At 42.6% G+C, this 22581-nt stretch overlaps 1 protein-coding gene across 1 annotated transcript in view; it reads right to left on the bottom strand.

The window, feature by feature from the left end:
• Positions 1–21852, bottom strand: part of cpa6 (carboxypeptidase A6) — a 52147-nt gene extending 30295 nt beyond the window's left edge. The window contains exons 1-2 of the mRNA XM_084326463.1: positions 21354–21852; positions 12895–12970 (exon numbers count right to left, since the gene is read on the bottom strand). Coding sequence (XP_084182589.1) covers positions 12895–12970; positions 21354–21472 — 195 coding nt within the window. The 5' untranslated portion in view covers positions 21473–21852. The remainder of the gene's footprint in view (positions 1–12894; positions 12971–21353) is intronic.
• Between the last annotated feature and the right edge of the window lie 729 nt (positions 21853–22581).

Raw genomic sequence — 22581 nt, 5'->3', positions numbered from 1 at the left:
CTCAGGCCGCCGATACAGAACTTTGACACTGAAAGAAAAGGGCATAGTTACCTACCTCCATCAGACTGCTGAACGCCTAGGTCTGGTGGAGGCCCTCATTTATCAATGTTGCGTACGCACAGATATGTGCGTAACCCGTGCGTATGATAATTTCTAAGCAAAGTGTGGGACTTATCAATTTGAACGTGTGCTTGACTTTGTGCCTATATATACGCACAGCTCGGACCGTGCGTACCTGGTGCCCAGCGGTAGAATATGGAGACTGCAGACGCGGAAATAAGCTTCCGTGCATTAGTTTCAACACTGGCGTCTTCTGTATGACCCGTAATTCATTATAGTTAATTGTAAAATAGCGACAGTAGTGTACTTATAACGGGCTCACGCTCGAACAAGAGGTTGGCCTGCTTGTTTGGCACGGGGGGGCAGACGCAGAACACCCACCTCCAAACGCGATTAAATATTGTTTAAAATAAAAAGCGAAATCCTATTATTTTGTGTGTCATGTTTCCAAATAAGATTGGTCACAACGAAATGCTTTCTACTTCAATTTGTTGGTTAGAATAGATGACCTCTGTTGAAACTTCACTGAGACTAAAAGACAGTCTATTTGTGAGCTCCCGCACAGATGTGATAATAATAATAATAATAATAATAATAATAATAATAATAATAATAATAATAATAATAATAATAATAATAATAATAATAGTTTCATTTTATATAGCGCCTTTCAAGAGACCCAATGTCGCTTTACATAGGGGGAGGAAATAACAAAGTAACAAACATAGTGGACAGACACAACATAGAAATATGATGATGGGATTCAAGTTCGCGTTTTTATTGATCACATAGGCAGGCTATACATAATAGTCCAGTCTTTATAGGCCAGAATTAGGCTAAACCTAGGACAAATTGCAACATTAGCAAACTCAACTGATTTTGTATCCTCAATATGTCTTTAGTGAGAGAGAAAAAGTCCCAAGGAATGTAAATGTAAATGTAAATGAATCCCATCATGGGAAATGTGTTTTTTTTCAATGTACTTGATTGCTGGCAGGATCACTGACGACACTGTCTTTCAGAGATTGTGACGCGTTCAAATTTTGAGGTAGCTCAAAAGTAAAGATACCATTTGATTCTAGACAACCTCGGGTTTCCAATGAGACCAACCATGTCATGTTACCTCATTGGAAAGGGGGCTACATACCTAATTATTCAAAGTTAAGACGATTTTTTGGGGAGGGAAATATGGCCATCACCATTTTTCAAATGGTCCCTTGGCCTTCTACCTCAATATATGTTAATGGAAATGGGTTACATGGGTACCTACAAGCCTCCCCTATACAGACATACCAAATTTATGTTAAGCCCATGTAGTTTTGTGCAAGAATCATGTAGTGTTTTGCATGCTGTACAAATATGTAATTTCCGCCTATTATAAAAACCCCCATCTCCATGGACCTATCCCCACGGACATAAACCCTTGAGCCCCATCCTCGTGGACTGAGCTCCACAGAGCCTATCTACTAATATTCCAAGAAGAAAAAAATTTCTTTATCAAATGTTTTGATTAGTTCTGGCGTGTATGCTAATTGGTGCATATCAAATAAGATAATGTGTGATTTGCATGAGTAAACAGAATAATTCAATGAAGTTGTGATTGACTTTTTTTCTTGTCTTTGTGTGTGTAATCAGCTTGTGCGTTTTTATAGTGATATCTAAAAGTAAAATTTTCACCACTATGTTATAACAGGCATTTTTCGATATGAATATATATAGGTCGTTTTCAAAACTTTCCCATGATGGGATTCCTTGGGACTTCTTTTCCCTCACTAAGGACATAATGAGGATACAAAATCAGTTGAGTTTGCTACTGTTGCAATTTGTCCTAGGTTTTTTCATATAATGACTGGACTAATAGGCTACATGGCACAGTCCATCGTGATATTGGAGATGGATCGAGCAATAGACTGTTACCACCCATGTAGCTGTCAAAGCTCCATCACAAATGCAGTTATGTAAATAGAAAGGTTCTTGTATTCTCTCCTATTATTGTTTATATAGGCTACCTAATACCGACATCAAAATAGATTGTATGCCTCTACAAATCATATGCAGGTAGAACATTTACGGAAAATCCGTCGCGATTTGGAATGAAATTGATGGAGAACTTTAATCCCTGGGTATTAATCGAACGAAACGAAGAAAAAGCAGTCATATTCCAGCATGGTTATTAATGACACCAATGGCAAACAGTGGTTAACGGTCTTTATTAGTGTTTTGCTGCCCAGGCAGCATTAGGAAGTTAATAAGATATCATATCCGACATCACCGTGTACGTTGCGTATTTCTCCCAGGCGTTCGCTCGGCTTAGTCCACTTTTCCACATTTCATGGGGGTGTTTCATGACCATATATGGTTAATTATGGGTGGTTCTATATGCAAATACGTAAAACCATGCACGAGCGCGGAGCGTAGAACAAGTGGCATTTATCAATACGGAGTGTGCATAGAACCTGTGTACGCATGTGTGATAAATCCCGATTTTTCTGTACGTACACACATTCTAAATTCTGTGCTTAAGAACGAAAATAGAACACTTTCTAAGAATTGTTGATAAATGAGGGCCCTGCCCCCCCCCCCCCCCCCCCCAACGACGTTGGACTACTTATAACAATAGACTCCCCTTCCACCTGATGAACGCATATCATCTGTATAATTATTATTTATTATTTATATACATATAGAATTGCTCCATATGGATTTTAATATATCATGCTTTTAAGTACTGTAGTTTTAATGTAGTTGGTGTTTTTTATAGTGGTGTTTTTTTACTGTAGTTTTAATGTAGTTGGTGTTTTTCATAGTGGTGATTGTCTATGTATTGTGACTGTATGTTTGTCTTTTAACCACTGCACAGTTCCGAAAGGAAAATAAAGTAGTTTGAAGTTGAAGTCCACTCTGTTAGAAAGCCAGGAAAAGGCCTTCCTCTCAACGCTAGCTAGTGATAGCAGCTACGGCCTGTTAGCTTTAGCTGAAACAACCTACCCATCAGCCCCAGACACACTGGCCTGCCAAGTAAACACAGACATCAGGAGTTAACACTGATAAACTAACAGAGAGAGAGAGGGATAGAGAGAGAGAAGAGAGAGAGAGACAGTGAGAAAGAAAGAAAGAGAGAGACAGAGACACAGAGAGAGACAGCAAAAGAGAGAGAAAGCAACAGAGAGAGACAGTGAAAGACAGCAAGAGAGACAGAGAGAAAGAGAGACAGAGAGAAAGAGAAAGCTTTATATAGATAACTAGAGAGAGAGAGAGAGAGAGAGAGAGAGAGAGAGAGAGAGAGAGAGAGAGAGAGAGAGAGAGAGAGAGAGAGAGAGAGAGAGAGAGAGAGAGAGAGAGAGAGAGAGAGAGAGAGAGAGAGAGAGAGAGAGAGAGACACAGAGACTGGGGAAGAAAGTTAGACAGAGAGAGAAAGAGAAAGCTGTGTAGAGAGAACTAAAGAGAGAGAGAGACATGGAGAGAGAGACAAATAGAGAGATGGTGAGAGAGAGAACGATAGAAAAAGACAAACAGACTGAGAAAAAGAGATAGACAGAGAGAAAGATGGAGATATCTTGTGCTTTGCGCCTACCTCCTTTTTAGAAGAAGAAAAAAACTATTATTATTAAAGAATTATTAAGCACTGATAAAACGGATGACACTGATAACACTGTACCGCTCTGGTTAGATGCTAACTACATTCTGTTGTAACTACTGATGCATAGTAGTCAATGTGGAGGAAAACGCAGCGTGTGAACGTGTGAACATCCTCAGCTGGCTTTCATTTGTAGCAGTCGTAGAGTCGGACAAACAGATGGTCATTTATGTGTCGATTGGTTTAATGGGGTTTAATGTTTTGTTTAATGCAGGGGTTCTCAAACTTTTTTATACCACGACCCCATTTTATTTAGGATTTCTTTTGGCGATGTATCGTGTTATGTATGTATGTATGTATGTATGTATGTATGTATGTATGTATGTATGTATGTATGTATGTATGTATGTATGTATGTATGTATGTATGTATGTATGTATGTATGTATGTATGTATGTATGTATGTATGTATGTATGTAATGTATCGTGTAATTTCAATGTGGAATTAAAGAATATCAAAATAAAAGCACACGTTGTTGAACTTGATCATGCATATTTATTAGAACATTTTATTACAGCACTATGTTATCAATACACATTTATAAAACTAGGCATATTTAGCCAAAATATGTTGCCTGGAAAAAGAATAATAAAAAGATTTAAAGGTTTTTTATTTTGCCAATGCGCAAATAAATGGTCACCTATACCCACGACCCCACTTTGAGAACCGCTGGTTTTATGGTTTGCAGAACACACAGTACAGACCGACCACCGGATGAATTCCACCATGTTTAGGTTGGAGCTGGAGGGGCTGATGAAAACCATCCTCGTCGGGGGGCGTCAAAAAAGAGCAATACAAATTACCATAAATGTTTCAACATGGCCGATAGCTAGGTGAGGTCTGGCACCCTGCCATTGGCTGTGGAAGTGGGTAGATTCCAAGGTAAACCTGAGGAGGAGCGGTTTTGTGTTCTATGTGATCTGGGAGTGGTGGAAGATGAATATCATTTAGTTTTTTATTGCCCCCTTGTACACCGATTTGAGGAGGGCTTTATTTGAGACAATTCAATTTGTAAATCCGGATTTGTTTTGGCAGTCTGAGAGTTGTATGTTGAGTTGTGGAGATCGTCAGTTTTGCAGGATTTTTGGAGAAAGCATGGCACTTGAGACAAAACACACTATATCCTATATATTTGTATATGAATTCCTCTTGTTTCTTTGTTTACATACATTGCTTACAGCTTGTTATATTACGTTTGATTGTGTTTTATTTATTTTGTGGCCATCTTGGTCTATATAACTTATTGTCAATGTCAAGTATACTATTATATACTTATTGTTTATGTGTCTTGTAAGCCCATATGGGATGGGCATACACATGTATGTAAGACACGGAAATAAAAAAACATCAAATCAAATCAAATCAGTTACTAATATATCAGGTGACACGACCCCTCCTGGCGGATAGTTCTCTCATGCTGTCATCTGGAACTCCATCACTTTATTTATTTTACTGGACTAACCGGTGCGTTCCTTGGCACGAATGTCCTCGTGGAGAAACACAATCATCAGCGAGAACATTGTTCATCTCCTAATCGGTTATATGATTGTATGCTACGGTTACAAGATAGCTATAACTCAAAATGTGTTTTGTCATGGTGAACAACCATGTCACTGGTCCTCATTCTCAAATGGACATACGTGAAAGTTACCAAGGAATTCCTTCGTAACTCGATTTACAAACTTCTTCGGCATTCTCGAATGGCTTCATATTGTAAATTCGATTTACGAACTCGAAAAGGCAGTCGTAAGTCGGACAGACCGGTGTGCGTCTGTGTTTTTAACTGCTTGATTTGGGAGAAGTCCTTGGGGATTCATGGGGAACATTTATTTTTAACAAGGCATTTGCCTGAATTATTCTTTAACTTTTATTTTTACTTCTATTCATTTTATAATAATTTTTTTTATTTACATTTTTTTTCATTGGTTCCATTTCATTGGTTGTTTTATTAATTTTAATTGTTTTTATTCATTTAACTTTTTATCTTTATTTCCTGTAGCACTTTTTTCACAAATATAAAGCTTGGTACAAATTGAATTTATTATTATTATTGCTGTCACTTCGATTCTACAGACATCCACGGAATTAAATAATTATAATGATAATAAATGAGACAATATTTGTATCATTAACAATTATGTTTTACATTTATAGTCATGACTCAACGAACCATGTCAGAAAATAAATAAATAAATAACAACTAAACCCAATCGATGTAGATATAGCTATTTTGTATAGTGGAATAGACTGTATTAATATGCCATATACTGTCTTGTTCTCTATGATATTATTTATTGTTGGTTTGATTTATTCCTATTAGAAATAAATAAATGCATGGAGAAACGGCTTGGTGAGGCAGGCTCAGTGCGCGCACACACACACACACACACACACACACACACACACACACACACACACACACACACACACACACACACACACACACACACACACACACACACACACACACACACTATCGGTGTGTAATGAATCGTTCCAGCGTATCCTAATGACTTGTTTTATTAGGAGATTGCTGATATAAAGGAATATCTTATCTTATCTTATCTTATCTTATATGCGCTGCTGCCCTGGTTCATGACCGCAGATGGAGCAGGAGGTTGCCTTGAGAGTTCAGTATTGACACTACTAAATGAGATGTCACGGTAAGATGTCATGTTCTACAGTAGGACTTACTACTATAATACCTAATAAAACAAGTCATTAGGATAATATAAGCCTACTTTACTGGAATGATTCATTTCACATCTGTAATCTGGACGTTGTGGACAGCGACTCCTACAGGTCGGTTGGGGCGCCTGCACAGCAGAGACAGGAAATGGCGGGGGTAGTGTGAGCCTCCCACACGTTACACCTCGCCAATAAGAGTCCGCGCTGGCAGGTGAAAAGATGTGACAGGCTGCCTCCACATGTATCGGAGGGGACATGTGATGCAAGGCTTCTATCCTTCCTACAACCGACCAGTGGGGGGCATATGCGAGCAACATTCAAGACAGGGGAGGGGAGAATTGGAAACACGAAATTGGGTTGGGAGAAAAAATTGAAAAATAAGGAGAAAAAGTAAAAAAAAAAAAAAAATGAGTGACGTTTTTCATTCATGGGAACCCAGCTGCGTTGATTTTGGCCTCCTATGAAGACCGTTTCCTGCGTTCAGGAATCCGGAGGGGGATTTTTGTAAATTTGTTAGTACAAACTTTTTACCAAGATAGTTACAAAGGTACTTGCGACCAGCTTGGCTGGCCGTTCACACTAATACAATTGGCAGTATTAGAGGGTGGGAGAAGCTGGCGGGGTGGGTCCGGGTCGTTGTAAACAGCGACTCCTACAGTTCGGTCGGGGCGCCTGCTAAGCGCGGATAGGATCTAAGTGGGATAGTGTGATCCTTCCACACGCTACGCCCTCTCAGTGAGAGTCCGCGTTGCCAGGTGAAAAGAAGCGGTTGATTGGCTAGACGTGTGTCGGAGGAAGCACGTGATAGCCTCCACTCTCCCAGACCGACTGTGGGGGGTAAGTGCGCAGCGACCAGGAAGGGGATTGGGAATTGGCATAACGACTAACATTGGGATGGGAGAAAATCGGAGGAAAAAGGAGGGGGAAAAAGATATAAAAAAAATAAAAAAAGGTACCTACGAACATGGTCGAGAATGAGGACTATTGTTTGGTAAGGAGTGCTGGGTTTGCCTTGGGGCAATTGATTGATTGATTGATTGATTGATTGAAAACTTTAACAGATTGCAGAATGGGTACAATACAGTACAGCTCAGTACTAACAACTGCTAAGAGGATGAAGACCAGAAAAATACTTTCGTCTTTTTAATTGAGGTGACAGTGACAGTAGACAGATTTACTATAGGTGTCCACAGGTTGTTATACAAATTATTGCAATGCTTTTAGGTCTTTGCAATGGATATGCCCAGCGTGCCTGTGATCAGGGCCATACCAAGACATAAGCCAACTACGCGCTTGCTTAGGACCTCCATGGCCACCAGAGTGACAGTCCAACTATATACAGAAATATACAGCTTTACAAAGCCAAACAAGGCACACACAAAATACAAAACACTGTAGCGTGGGAGCTGTAAGTGTGCCAATTCTGCTTCCTATATGTATGGAAATACAGCTATTACCATGTTGGCAGATTCCTTTCATCTGTGGCTTTATTATCCGTGTTATCTAAATTAATTCCCATTGTGGATATAGACTTTTTATGTGAATTCATGCAACGGGAGAGGAATGAAGAGAGAGAGAGATAAGCTGATTAAGAGGTAATGTACTAGACAGCACAGTAAAACACACCCCAAAGAAATCGTAAGGGGCCCCCAAATCCAATTCTGCTTAGGGCCCCATGAAGCCTTGGGCTTGGTGTCCACCGGGGACGTCTTTTTCAAGACGGACCGCTTTGAAAAGCAAAAAAAAAAGCTCAGAGCGTTTTCCTGAGGCTCGCGACTGCCGATGCTCCGCCACTTGCTCGATGTTGATTGGTCGGTCGAAAAAGGTTACCTTGATGAGCGGCGCTCCTCTCCAAAAGTTTAACTAGTTTCAACTTTAGGCGCTGGGAGCGCTCCGCCCAAAAACGCTAGCCACCGAGAGCGCTAAAACGCGAGGCGCGGCGCTGGGAAAAGGAGCGCGCCTGTCGCGTCTGTAGCATAGAAATTAATGACAGAAAGGAGCTGACAACTCATAAAACGTCCCCGGTCGACACGGGCCCTTACAGTGTTTTAGCAGTGACTCTCAAAGTGGGACCCGGGAACCCCTAGAGGTCCTTGCGGAGGTTCCAGGGGCCCCCAGCTAAATGAGGAAGATAATTTCACTATTATTTCCTTCACTAGAGGTTGTCACAATGAGAGAGAGAGTGGACAAGAATGACTATTGCTATAAATGCGGTGTCTGATTAAATTCAAATACTTATGGCACTCATTTGCTTCCATACTATTCTGATTGTTTTAAAGGTGCTATGGATAACAGTCAGCCACTAGATGTCGCACTAGAACACCAGCATCTCATTTATCCAATCAGGTGCATTCCACATGGGGAAATGGGTAGTAGGGAGGGGATACATGTAAACAACAATAATTTTGGACCTGCCAATTTTTCTTTTTATTATACAGTATATTCAATCGTCTTTTTGGGGGGGGAAACCAATACTTTTATTCCCCACCTTTCTAAACGCTCTGTGGATGTATTTCTTTTCATGATTTCTCTACTTAAAAATGTTAGCCTCTCCACTGGACAGTTCAGTTATGTAATAAAAAAAAAGGAAAGTCAGGAAATTAGTGAGTGAGTGATATTGTTGGTCATGTAGGTGTTTCGCATCTAATAAAAACGCTGAGAACCACTGGTTTACAGACCGTCTTTGTACTGCTGTTTTTAGCCGTATATTATAATTCTGCTGATAATAACGCTAATTCATGATTCTCTCCCATACTCTTATTAGTAGTTATTATTTGACCTCACGTCACGCCGGAGGCCGAGAGGTATGTCTCTTGGCTCTCGAGACATCGTACCACGGCTAAAGCGAATGAAAACACATGTTAACAGCTGTTCAAACATTTATTTACTGCTACGTTTCACGTCGGCCCACGAGAGGCTCCACGTCCAACGCTCTCCGTACACAAAGACCCGAGCTAGTTCGGCCTAAAGGGGACTCTGGGTGTTTTCCCCGGTAAACTTGACCATAAATCATGAACTTAAGTAACATTTACTTAAGACTTATACCATTCCTATTGGCCAGTTTGGGTCTCAAAGCTGTGTTGATCCATGGAGCACATCAGCAAAGGGGCTAAACCCAAACACATGCCCAGGCAGATGTGGTTGATTGGCAGAAAGATGAACCAACCGAATAGCACTCAGAGAGACGCTGTAGGTACCCACGTTACAGCACACATTAGCCTGTAAGCCCGCCCTCCAGACATGAATATGTAGGAGAATAGCAGGTAGACTATTGTGTGGTAGAAATATACACTGTTGGAAATATTGTTGATCACTATCTCAATCCTTGCTATACGCCCTGAAATACAAACCACAAGTTTGATCTTGATCGTGCGACCATTGACCCAATTTGATCCGAATTGGATAAGAAATGCAGAACTTATGCGGTTGTAGACAGACAGACCATACAGATGCACACACACACAGACACACGTGATTACAATGTGCTTTGTACGATACAACTTTTCATACTGAAATATATAAACATAGAGTGAGGAACAATCTATCTCTCAGTCTAGCAGAGAATGACCACACTGGTCACTGTCTGTCTGTCTGTCTGTCTGTCTGTCTGTCTGTCTGTCTGTCTGTCTGTCTGTCTGTCTGTCTGTCTGTCTGCCTGTCTGTCTGTCTGTCTGTCTGTCTGTCTGTCTGTCTGTCTGTCTGTCTGTCTGTCTGTCTGTCTGTCTGTCTGCCTGTCTGTCTGTCTGTCTGTCTGTCTGTCTGTCTGTCTGTATGTCTGTCTGTCTGCCTGTCTGTCTGTCTGTCTGTCTGTCTGTCTGTCTGTCTGTCTGTCTGTCTGTCTGTCTGTCTGTCTGTCTGTCTCCACTATTGGTGTCCCATCGTCACCCCGGTCCCAGAGATGTCACGCCTCACCTACTCTGTGACTGGTGTCGTATGAAGACTACTGTTGGACAAATAGGCAGACATGAGGGGAATGTAACACTCACTCATAACACTCACAGCAGCGGGGACTGTAAAATGCAGAGGACAAATTCCTGGTATATGCAAAAATGTACTTTTGTGAAGAGGTTCTAATTCTAATTCAACCTCATCAATCCTAGGGCACTATTTAGAATATTTAGGTTAGGTGGGAGTGAGTGTGTGTGTGTGTGTGTGTGGGGGGGGGGGGGGGCATCCACTAACTGGACAGATGACTTCATCCTGACATTGCAAATCCTGAACTCCTTGACTTTTGAAACCAGAAATATTTGTGTAGTTATTTTCAGCCCAAGGTGACACGCACAGTATATGTTTACCTAAGGCTCTACTAAACGAGATGTGTGTCCTTTAAATGGGACATATTATGGAAATTTAGTTTAGCCTTTTCCTTGTATGAATGTGGTCGTCTAAAATGCTATTTAGGCACTGGGGCTGGGTGAAATGACAGGGTGTGACGTCTTCAGATTAACAAACCTAAATGAGCTGGCAATCAATTAGCTGTGATTAATCAATTAGCTGTGATTAATCAATTAGCTGTGATTAATCAATTCGCTTTGATTAATCAATTCGCTTTGATTAAACAATTAGCTGTTCTTTTTAGAACCAGGAACATTGCCTGCCTATAATAATGAACTGCCCAGTTTGTAAAAGGTTTCAACTTTTACCAGAGGGCTATGGTGCCTGAGGAGATATGAGTTAATATAACAAATATGATACCATAAAAGTATTCTCCATGTTTTCTATGACTAGTGCAGCAGTGGCTGTTTGGAACGAGCCATTTGCTTGGCCCCCGGAAGTGCAGCTTGCAGCGTTGTGGAGAGCTGTGGTCTGGCTGCTTGCAGCGTTGTGGAGACCTGTGGTTTCGCTGCTTGCAGCGTTGTGGAGACCTGTGGTTTGGCTGCTTGCAGCGTTGTGGAGACCTGTGGTGTGGCTGCTTGCAGCGCCACCATCTGGCTGAATGGCATCACTGTACTGCGATACACCCGCTGAGTATTAAGTTGGATGAACGGTTCTCAAGATATTCAAATGACCGAGAGATAGACAGACACGCATGCAGACAGACAAGAGATTCATTCCTTTATAGTTGAAGGTCATTCATGCCAGCAAACAACTTTTGCTTCATCTCCCAGGCTGAAAGTTGTACCTCGACCCAGTTCTACACCGTGAGTCCTGTGTTTGCCAGCATGAAGGCGCAGCAGAACAAGCAGCTGAGCCAAATCAAAGGTGCACACTTGACTTGTTTCGAAGGGCGGTATTTCAGAGGAGTGAGTTGAACAGACTTCTACAACTCAGGCGTATACAGCTAGTCAAAAATGAATAATGCAGTATACACAGAAGAACAGAAGGGTGTAAACAGCTTGTGAATTATTGTAGCTGCTGAATAGAGATGGGTTTTGATTTTGAAACATTCATCCATAAACAGCTACCAAACAACTGCGGCTCGAAATCAAACTTAAATTATAAATGACATTCAACATCCAATATCACTGTCGGTATGACAAACATACAAGTCGGAAACAACTCTGTCAGCAATCGTTCACCTTTTTACAAGGTAATCCCCTCTGGTTCTGTAAAGGGACGCTTGCCAGCAGAAATAGTAATGACGTTGCCTTGCCAGTGTTCTGGGAGCATTAACCCTTTGTCGCGCGGTAGTGAAGGGGTTAACCTTTGTATTGTTGCAGTGAAAGGGTTAACCTTCTGCAGTGTGGTTGTGAAAGGGTTGGGTGGCAGTGAAAGGGTTAATCTTCCGTATTGTCGCAGTGAAAGGGTTAACCCTTTGTCGTGTGTGGCAGTGAAAGGAAAGGAAAAGCGAGAGCGAGAGAGAGAGACAGAGAAAGAGAGAGAGAGAGAAAGCAGAAGCGAGAGAGAGAAAGAAAGAGAGAGAGAGAGAGAGAGAGAGAGAGAGAGAGAGAGAGAGAGAGAGAGAGAGAGAGGGGAAGAGAGCAAGAGAGAGTAGAGAGAAAGTAGCGAGTAGAGAGTAGAGAGAAAGAGAGGGAAGGGGAGAGAGAGAAAGAGAGAGTAGAGAGAGAGAGTGAGTAGAAAGAGTAGAGGGAGGGAGAGGGAAGGGGAAAGAGAGAGAAAGAGAGAGTAGAGAGAGAGAGTGAGTAGAAATAGAGTAGAGGGAGGGAGAGAGGGAGAAAGAGAGAGTAGAGAGAGCGAGCAGAAAGAGAGTAGAGGGAGGGAGTGAGAGAGAGAGAGAGAGAGAGAGAGAGAGAGAGAGAGAGAGAGAGAGAGAGAGAGAGAGAGAGAGAGAGAGAGAGAGAGAGAGAGAGATAGAGAGAGAGAGTGAGTAGAAAGAGGGAGGGAGAGGGAAGGGGAAAGAGAGAGAAGAGAGAGTAGAGAGAGAGAGTGAGTAGAAAGAGAGTAGAGGGAGGGAGAGAGGGAGAAAGAGAGAGTAGAGAGAGCGAGTAGAAAGAGAGTAGAGGAGGGAGTGAGAGAGAGAGAGAGAGAGAGAGAGAGAGAGAGAGAGAGAGAGAGAGAGAGAGAGAGCGAGAGAGAGAGAGAGAGTGTGTGTGTGTGTGTGTTTCACCTTTATGTGTCCCAGTATGTCCCTCAGCATCTGGACCTCCTCATCATTGCTGGGAGTTACTCTGAAGACTTGGTCTCTGCAAAAGTAAGATCAAAAGTAAAATTATGTTTTAAAAAATAAATTGTGTTTCGGCAGGGATCAAACAGGGATCAAAGGCGTTCCATGACGTGAAAAAAGTGCACATCACTTAGAGAACATCTCGGCCACACACAATAGTCCTCGGTAATACAACCCACGCCCGTGCCGACTATAAACTTGGCATTCGTAATAGCTGGTGTTTGGGAGAAAAGGGTGCGGGTTCCTGTGTTTGAACGTCATAAATGACAGGGTCAAGCACCCGTCTGTCTGACACATCGTTATAGGATCACATTTCATATCTCCTGCTCTGCTGGTACCAGCACCTGGAGCTGTGATAATGGTACTCATACACTGTTATAGCCTCTGGGTTTCAGAATACAGCATTACACCTCTTATCATCATGTATAGCGGTAACAGCAGAAGAAAACACAACACTTAAAGGAACAGAGTCAGACAAGAAGATGGATACTAATTTCCTCTCTGCATTCAGTAGCAAACTATCTGGCTGCAAGCTAGCCGAATGTACAGTTTCCTCCCCCTCGTATGTATATAATTTCTGTTAGGATCACTGTTTAACAGTACTGTATATTTGCATATCTTGTATGTCACAAATGTAACAGTACTGTATACCTGTATGTCATGTATGTCATAAATGTCATTATGAATTGAAAATGGGGGACCCTGATGTACACAAGACGAAAGTCTTTCTCTGGTCTGCATCCCCTTAACAATTGTGTGTATTGAGCCGTACTGTATTGTACCCATTCTGCAATCTGGTAAATAAAGTTTTCAATCAATCAATCAATCAATCAATCAATCAGCCAAATTAAATGGAAGCGGATATGGATCAGCTAGCCTAACTTAAAACTTCTGCAGAGGTGTTTTTGGCCCAACAAAAACACAAGATACTTGTGCCCTAATGATAAGGATAAGTGCACAATAAAGAATCCTAATCCCATTGCCAAAAGAAAGTCTAACCTGCCTATAAATACTTGTAACTACACACTATGAATGTATTCCATGGCCCATAAGGGGCCCCAAACAGCATTGCCAACTTCAACAGACCCTTTTTTAAAGATTTATTTTTAGCATTTTTACAGCTTTTATTGGTCATACAAGACCGACAGAGGAGAGGGAGAACGGGAGAAGATGTGGGGAGGACATGCGACAAATCAGCCTGGGAGCGGGAGGCGAACCTGGGACGCGTGAAGATTTTCCCTAATGGGGTTGTACTTCCACGTTCGGTTTGCGCTATCTGATTGGCCACTGACGTTTCTGGTCATTTGACATGTGCGCCAATCGTGTGACGCCTAGTTCTGCGCCTATTTCCGGCTCTAACAGCCTGCAAATTACCTAACGCCTAGTTTATCACTGGTTAAGCTTAGGAGACTCTTTCGAAGTTGGTTAAGGTTAGAGTTTGGAATCAGGGCTGGTGTTCTATCGCTCTGCTCTAAGACAAACTCTAACCTTAACCAACTTCGAAAGAGTCGCCTAAGCTTAACCGGTGATAGAACTAGGCGTCACACGATTGGTGCATATGTCACATGACCAGAAACGTCAGTGGCCAATCAGATTGTGCTAACCGAATGCGGAAGTACAACACCATTAGGGAAATTATTCACGCACCCGGGACGGCCGTATGCGGTGCGCCACTGGGGCGCCCAACAGACCCTTTGAGGGAGCATTATATACAGTCCAGTGAAATGACGAAAGTAAAAAAATATCAAGTCCTTTGCATATTGTCACTGTCAGATGAAAACCACTTGTGTCAAAAAAGGAATTCAGAAAAACAGCCTCATTTTCAGACTGAATTCCATGTAACTCAAACATTGGGTTTCCAATGTGTTTCATAGATCCTAGGGTTATGAAACTAGTTCACATGATGGAGAACCATAAACCTTCATTCCCAGTAAAAAGAAAAAAATAACATGAGCGACGATGTACCCTTCTATATGAACGGTCTTGATATATATTTTTTCACCATAATTTCACTTTATTTATTTCACTTTATTTAACACTTCCTGGTATATCTGACATCACAGCAGTTTGGGATGTGTGTGTGTGTGTGTGTGTGTGTGTGTGTTTATTCCCTAGCCTTCAATAAACCCTGATTCTCCCACACCCTAACTCACACACTCCCATTAAATTATATCCTGCCCCCTCCCCCTTGTATCTCTTCTTGTGTTCCTCTGTCCTGTGTGCTATATTGTACTTTGTGCTCCCCTATCCGTTTGTTGGCCTACTGTTCTCTGAATGTACAGTCTTGTCCTGTTGTGCCTTTTTCTATTTTTGTATTTGTGTATTTTATATTACGACATTGATCTTATGCTTTGATTGTACAGCACTTTGGTTGGCTCTTGAGTTTTTAAACGTGCTTTATAAATAAATGACTTGACTTGCGTGTGTGTGTAGGTGTGTGTGTGTGTGTGTGTGTGTGTGTGTGTGTGTGTGTGTGTGTGTGTGTGTGTGTGTGTGTGTGTAGGTGTGTGTGTGTGTGTGTGTGAGTGAGATTATGGGCAGAATATATAGAGTGTGTGCTCTATATACAGTAGTGCTAGTGTGTGTTGGGTTCGGACGGTGAAAACCACAAACATGACATAAACTGGTTAGCTTTCATTACGGCTGAAGTTCATAGAGTCGATGCGGTTTAAGCCGACAACACAGCTCTTTGTAGCCTTCTGCGGGGAAACCTTTGTGGTGACATTATGCAAGGACATTAACTGATGGCATGATGATGAGAGCTTATTCAATTCAATTGTATTTAATTTAATTTAATGAAGAGATTCAAGATGATTATTCTTGGTATATTTAATTCACTAATGTGTTTCTCCTGGTTTGTATTTGTTTCTTGGGTACATCTGAAGCAATGTTGTTTTTGCACAAATACACAATTATGAAACAGAGACCTTCTATTACTTATCTTCTTACATGATCTCTAGAACAGTGGCTCTCAAACTTTATTATGCCAAGGACCCCCCCCCCCCCAAATCGACACATATGGAAAGATTTTGTCAAAGGGACCCCATCTGAGAAGATATTAGTTGTTATCGGATATGATTTAGTTGAAATTTCCACAACTGTCTGTAGGTGGAGGATAATAATAGAGGAGAGAGTGAAATCAGAATAGTAATTCATACGAATTCTTTCACTGTGCTTAGTTACTCATTATTGGTAAAAATTACCCCTGGAACCCCCTCAAGGACCCCCGGGGGTCCGCGGATCCCACTTTGAGAACCACTGATCTAGGATGAAATGACGACCGAGGGTGGGAGTCGGTCCCAAATGCTCTCATGGAAGAAGCTCAGCTCCGCAAGACAACGTGGCTTCTTCTTCACAATGCGATTTGTCTCCTGCACTGGTGAAGGAAGGAAATCTGTTTTCACCAATTTATCATCAAGGCTTTATCATTCTACCATCAACCCTGCTCTGGGCTGGTCACAGTTCAGAGGGTCTCGGCACTGATGGTAGGCATCCATCCAGTGGTGGCTGGGGTGTAATCTATTTAACCATGCAGCTCTTCTGTCTCTCTCTCTCTCTCTCTCTCTCTCTCTCTCTCTCTCTCTCTCTCTCTCTCTCTCTCTCTCTCTCTCTCTCTCCATCTCTCTTTCTCTCTCCCTCCCTCCCTCCCTCTCTCTCTCTCTCTCTCTCTCTCTCTCCTCCCTCCCTCCCTCCCTCCCTCCCTCTCTCTCTCTCTGTTCGTTCGTTTACTTTGATGTCTCTTTTCTATCACTCGTTCTCTCACATCTGTGCCTTCCACTCTCATGTACCCCCCCCCCACACACACACACACAGCCCAGCCGGCAGCCACTCTTTTACAATGTGAGACAGGAAGTTGAGGCCCCCTAAACAAAGGTGGCACTGGGCCAATGGGGGGGGGGGGGGGGGAGAGAGGGATGGTGAACAAAATCACCGGTGCACCCACTTTTCAGTGACCACAACAAATGCAGCCTATATCATCACCATGGCAATGGCCTCGACAGGAGATGAACCTGGAAGTGGAGAGGTGCCTCTTAACCCTTTCACTACCACACTACCAAAGGGTTAACCCTTTCACTGTGACAATACAGAAGGTTAACCCTTTCACTGCCACACGGCAAATGGTTAACCCTTTCACCACCACACTACAGACGGGGTAGTGAAAGGTTAACCTTCTGTAGTGTGGTAGTGAAAGGGTTAACCGTCTGTAATGTGGTAGTGAAAGGGTTAATATAACCTTTGGCGGTTTTGGGGGTCTTTACGAGATAGAATGGAACGAGGATCAAGCAGGATCGACGAGGATCGACGCCCAAGAGGCACTTGTTGTTACCCTACATATCTAACTTCAAACTTTAAAAAAAACTGGTTATTTTTCAAGTTTGTAGCAGCAAATATTCTCTTTCTCTAACAGAGACATATGTCTTCTTCTCATATCTTCTGTCTTATTGCCTTATTGGTGGTGTAGTGAAATAGGTCTTCTCTGTTAAATATCCATTACTGCACACTGCCCCCCCCCCCCCCCCACACACACACACACAACCACAACAAGAGAGGGACCCCAGAGAGCCCGGCTCTCTCTCTCTCTCTCTCTCTCTCTCTCTCTCTCTCTCTCTCTCTCTCTCTCAGTCCAAATCCAACCGTCTTTTATCCCTCTGCAATCTTCAAAGACGACAGGCTTCTTCCGTCACAATACTGGCTCACACACAGGCCTCCCGGGCTTCAAAGCTCTGGGCCATGCAGTGGTGACGGGGCTTTCTGGGCCAAAGCTGCATGTCCTTAAGCCGTCACTCTGGGGTTTCCCTCAACACACTCTCCGCGGTAACAGGAGCCGCTCGTTTACACGAGGCTTTTTTTATTAAGTCACGCCTTTATCATCCACACAAAATGACAGGGCATGTAACAAACCCCAAAGCAAGGAACACCACTCCTTACACTCCTTACACTATGGCTCCAGGGGCGTCGTTTTGGTATGGCAAGGTATGGCACTCGCCATACCTTGGCAAATTAATATATATATATATATATTTTTTTTTAATAAAAAATTCAAATGTTGATTTAGAATTTGAATGTCAACATGCTTCGAACTATTCGGTACAGCCCTAGCATGTTTTGATATTGTCAATTATCTCACTTTTACTAGGTGACTTTTACTATAGGTGACTAACTCAAATATACCAACAAAAGAAAAGGGAAATGGACATACAGACGTTTTTTAGTCAAAGGTCAGCAGAGACCAGTGATACAGGGACACAGGTAAGGTCTTACAATGGCTTAGTGATTATAACAGTGCAGTGCAGCATTCAGTAACCCATACTTTTTGTGAACGTGTTATTGATACTACATTCTGTTGAACACACACCTCAAAACCGTACCTAAGGAAAATTGGCTCAATTGCAAGAAAAACAATAGACAGTTATGAGTTACATTCTGCTCAGCATAATTTGTATGCAAAATATTGTGGTTCCCTGCTTTAGTCTGTTGACACATTTCTATACTAAATGCTTTTGTAGTCCTGTGTCCAGGGAGCGAAATTAACTTTTTGACTCACCGGCCAGTGGCGGGTAGATGGGAAGAGTCTACCCGCCAAGCATATTTCTTACCTGCCAATATATATTTTATATATACAATTTTTTTTAAATAAAATATATATTATATAATCATACTTGTAGTTGTATTATCTGCGAGACATCGCCACCACGCAATAAGTCAAAATGCTTGCTATCTGCAAACAGCTCCACTGTCTGTTTTGGCTGTGTTGCTCTTCTAGAAAAATAATCCTTTCAGGGTTGCCTATTGAAATACTGTACACTTTCCTACTGTACACTTTCCTGATTAATTGAAATGGGGGACCCTGATGTAAACAAGACGAAAGTCTTTCTCTGGTCTGCATCCCCTTAACAATTGTGTGTATTGAGCTGTACTGTATTGTACCCATTCTGCAATCTGTTAATAAAGTTTTCAATCAATCAATCAATCACACCTCCAGTACAGAAACATTGTTTGAGTTTGCGTGTCAGGTAGACCATTGATTGACAGTCGAGTCTGCCAATTACATCACATCGCTTGCACTCCGGTGCTGCAGCTGGACCCATTGCCCACCTCTGCTGTTGATAACGCTAGCCAAGTTATTATACACACAGATACACAGTGGGCCAGTGACTTTGGTGTAGGGGTGTAACAATGCATCGATCCTAAGGGGGAAATTCAACTGCATCGATTTGAAAATGTTAGAATAGATTATCGCAATTTTAATGTGTACACGTTATGTTATTATTGTCATGTCCGTTACAGCCAACACACCGACATACGCTACTGCATCAACGTTATGATAAACAAAGCAATGCATTCGTTTTGTTGCATTAACGTTATATTACTATTGCTATCGATAAATCTAGGTGTTCTAAAATCTATTGCTATTGGTAAGAGAGACTATAATAAGTTGGTGTCTCGGAAAACGAGAGCCCTGATCGCGGAGTTTCAGGAAGTAAACAAGAAAAATGAGGGCTTCCGATTGGTCATTTGCTTTATTTCCCATGAAACCAGTCACTTCACTCTACTGTGATTGGACCGTTGGCTTGAGTGCAATGTGGGACTTGTAGTTTTTTAACGATCTCGCAGCGGAGGAAAAAAAAGACGAGAGAGGCTATAATCTGTATTCGCACAGCGTGCGCGTAATTGATTTTTACCGTTCGCATACAAATATTTTTAGGGGCCTGCTTATGAACTACACGCCACACGGCGGGCAGCCCTCTAAGTGTCATGCGCCAAAGGTAAAAACAGACCGCCCCTGGCGGGCGGCGGGCTTTAGTTTCGGTCCCTGCCTGTGTCATAAGTGAGGTGTTAGAAACAACTCACCAAAAGTGAATAAATAAAACTGATTTGACAAAAGAAATCCACCATGGGGGGAACCCCCCCCCCCCCCCCTTCACCCCCCATCCTCCCTCCTTGCCATACCTTGGCTTTTACTGAAATGACGCCACTGTATGGCTCCATGTCGGGACATGTTGTTGTCTTGACCTCGGTTTCCTTGTTAATGAACACGCGTTCGCCCGGCGTGCAGAGCAACTGGGTTTCGGGGGTGGGGGTGCATGATTTATTTTGGGGGAAAAGGTCCAGACTGTATACAGAGGGATATAGGGGGTGCACTGCAGGGCAAAGGTGGGGGTTCAAACAGGACACCGTGCCTGCGCCAAAAGCTTGGCAAAAATAGCTCAACATGCCCCCAATAATGCCCACTTAAAGGTTTTACGTGTCATTAAGTGTCCACTTCCAACTGTGCCAATAAAACACCCCACTGGTGCTCTCCCCAAATTGTCCATATGGCCCCCCCCCCCCAAATTGTCAGGCCCTGAGACACAGATGGAGAGTGTCAGTCTGTATCCCAGTCCAATGCTAAAAGGGTTGGCTGCCCACTAGGCAGATAAGGCACTGTGCTACGGGCCCGGCCTTCTTTTATCGACCCCCAACCAATCCGAATGATTTTTTAAGATATTTATTATTATTATTATTATTATTTTTTTTTATCTCAGTATACGACTGCCGAATTAGTAGTGCATTTATTTATTTAATTGGTCGCAGGGCGGTCTGTCAGTCATATACAGAGGTATCAGCTGTACCTCTCTCTGTTGCAGAGATCAGACTGAAGGAAAGTCGGAATGGCCTCTGAAATGATTGTTTGCCTATAGGGCCCCCAAGTCTATAGGGCCCCCAAGTCTATAGGGCCCCCAAGTCTATAGGGCCCCCAAGTCTATAGGGACGCCTGCAGCGGGATTACCTTGGTCTATCAGGATGTCTTTCTCCTTATACCAAAACATGACAGATATACAAGCTTATCCGACGTCCATCAGAAAACACCGCTCTCCTTCCACCACCGTGTGCTGAATACACACATCATGTTATGTCTCACCACCACTCTCCCGACATGGGATATTTCCAAACAAAGATGATGGGGGAAAAAATGCTTAGCATCAAGAATACAGACTTGCTTTGTCTATTCTCCCTCCTTTCAACACAGGATACTGGATTATATACCCATTCTCTTTGATGTGCATATAGGTTCAGCTGCAGTGGACAACTTCTGATTGATTGATTGAAAACTTTATTAACAGATTGCAGAATGGCTACAATATACAGTACAGCTCAATACACACAATTGTTAAGGGGATGCAGACCAGAGAAAGACTTTCGTCTTGTTTACATCAGGGTCCCCCATTTTCAATTCATTCAATTCTGATTCAAACTTTCCCCCCACTTATATTCTCTTCTTATTGTTTTGCTGCTACTTTTCTGTCTATTACGCGTGAATGAGCGCTCACCCCATGAATGGATGAGAAACTTGCCCCACTGCCAAACGCGCTCGACATAGAAATTGAATGGGGGAAGAGAAAAAAATATGTTTTACTCACCCGGCGTAGCGGTTGTTATAGAGATACGCGCCGGCGGGACATAGCACGCCACTGAAGACTATCACACAGGCCAGTAACACCGAGGCGCGATATGCGCACCTATAGTCCAGTGGTGCCATCCTTGGACCTTTGGCCAGGAGGAGAGATCAAAGGAAGAGAAGGTGTCTGTCTCTCTCTCTCTCTCTCTCTCTCTCTCTCTCTCTCTCTCTCTCTCTCTCTCTCTCTCTCTCTCTCTCTTTTGTGCGTGTGTGTGTCGTCCTCCTCCTTTGCGATGATGATGATGATGATGATAATTCCTTTTGCAAGCAGCACCTCTCGCCTTTAGTGAAAGAAAAAAAACTTGTGATCAGAAGAAGCTATGAATTCGGTCCAGACTCCAGCAGCAAGCAACACACCATCAACTTTTGTGTGAGGAGGTCAGTCATTGGTCGCTGCTCCTCCTGTGCGCTTTTTTTTTACGGTGCCGCGTCCCGACGAGCGCCCCTTTCGCTTCGACAATTGCGCTAAGGTGCGAAAGTCGGTCAACTGGCACAAGGGAGGCACTTACCACCTCTTTGAAGCGCTAGGCTACTATAGGGGGGTTTCAGGGTAGCAGTTTTTTTTTTGTTTTTTTTGTTTTTTAATGTGGAGGATCAAAGTCACGTGACCCAGTGTGTCAGTGAGGTCGGTAACTGGAGTCTGAACCAGGAGCAGACTACATGAGCATTAGACATCACCCCACCACCCCAACCACACACACACACGCGCGCGCGCGCGCACACGCACACGCGCACACACACACAGTGTTATGCAGTGTTCCGGAGTATTATTAACTACATGCAGTTCAATTACTAGTTTAAGTTTAACTAATCCACTTCCTAACTAACTAATTACTAACTAGTAATGCAGAACACAAACTCAAGTGTTGGTGATTAAACTGTGAACTTCATCTCTTAGTGTAGACTCACAACTCCCCTTGTCGTGTGGCAGTGAAAGGGTTAACCTTCTGTATTGTGATAAGGCATATTCTTTTATTGACCTTGAAAGATGAGGAGAGGGTGTTAGCAATCAAATATTTATTACAGAGTGAATATTCAATATTACAGAGTATTTACACAAACAGCTGAGAGTGGAGAGTTCCAACTTAGCTTTGGTGAAGGCCGAGCAGAAGTCTCCCGATCCGAATCACATTGTCATTTTTATAGTCAGCTGATTGGTGTTCTGAGCGAATGAGGTGGCTTTCTTCCAA

This window comes from Notolepis coatsorum, assembly GCF_963971535.1.
Source record: "Notolepis coatsorum genome assembly, chromosome: 12".
NCBI lineage: Eukaryota > Metazoa > Chordata > Actinopteri > Aulopiformes > Paralepididae > Notolepis > Notolepis coatsorum.
The sequence above is the reverse complement of the archived record's forward strand: the minus strand, read 5'-3'. Positions and strand labels throughout refer to the sequence as shown.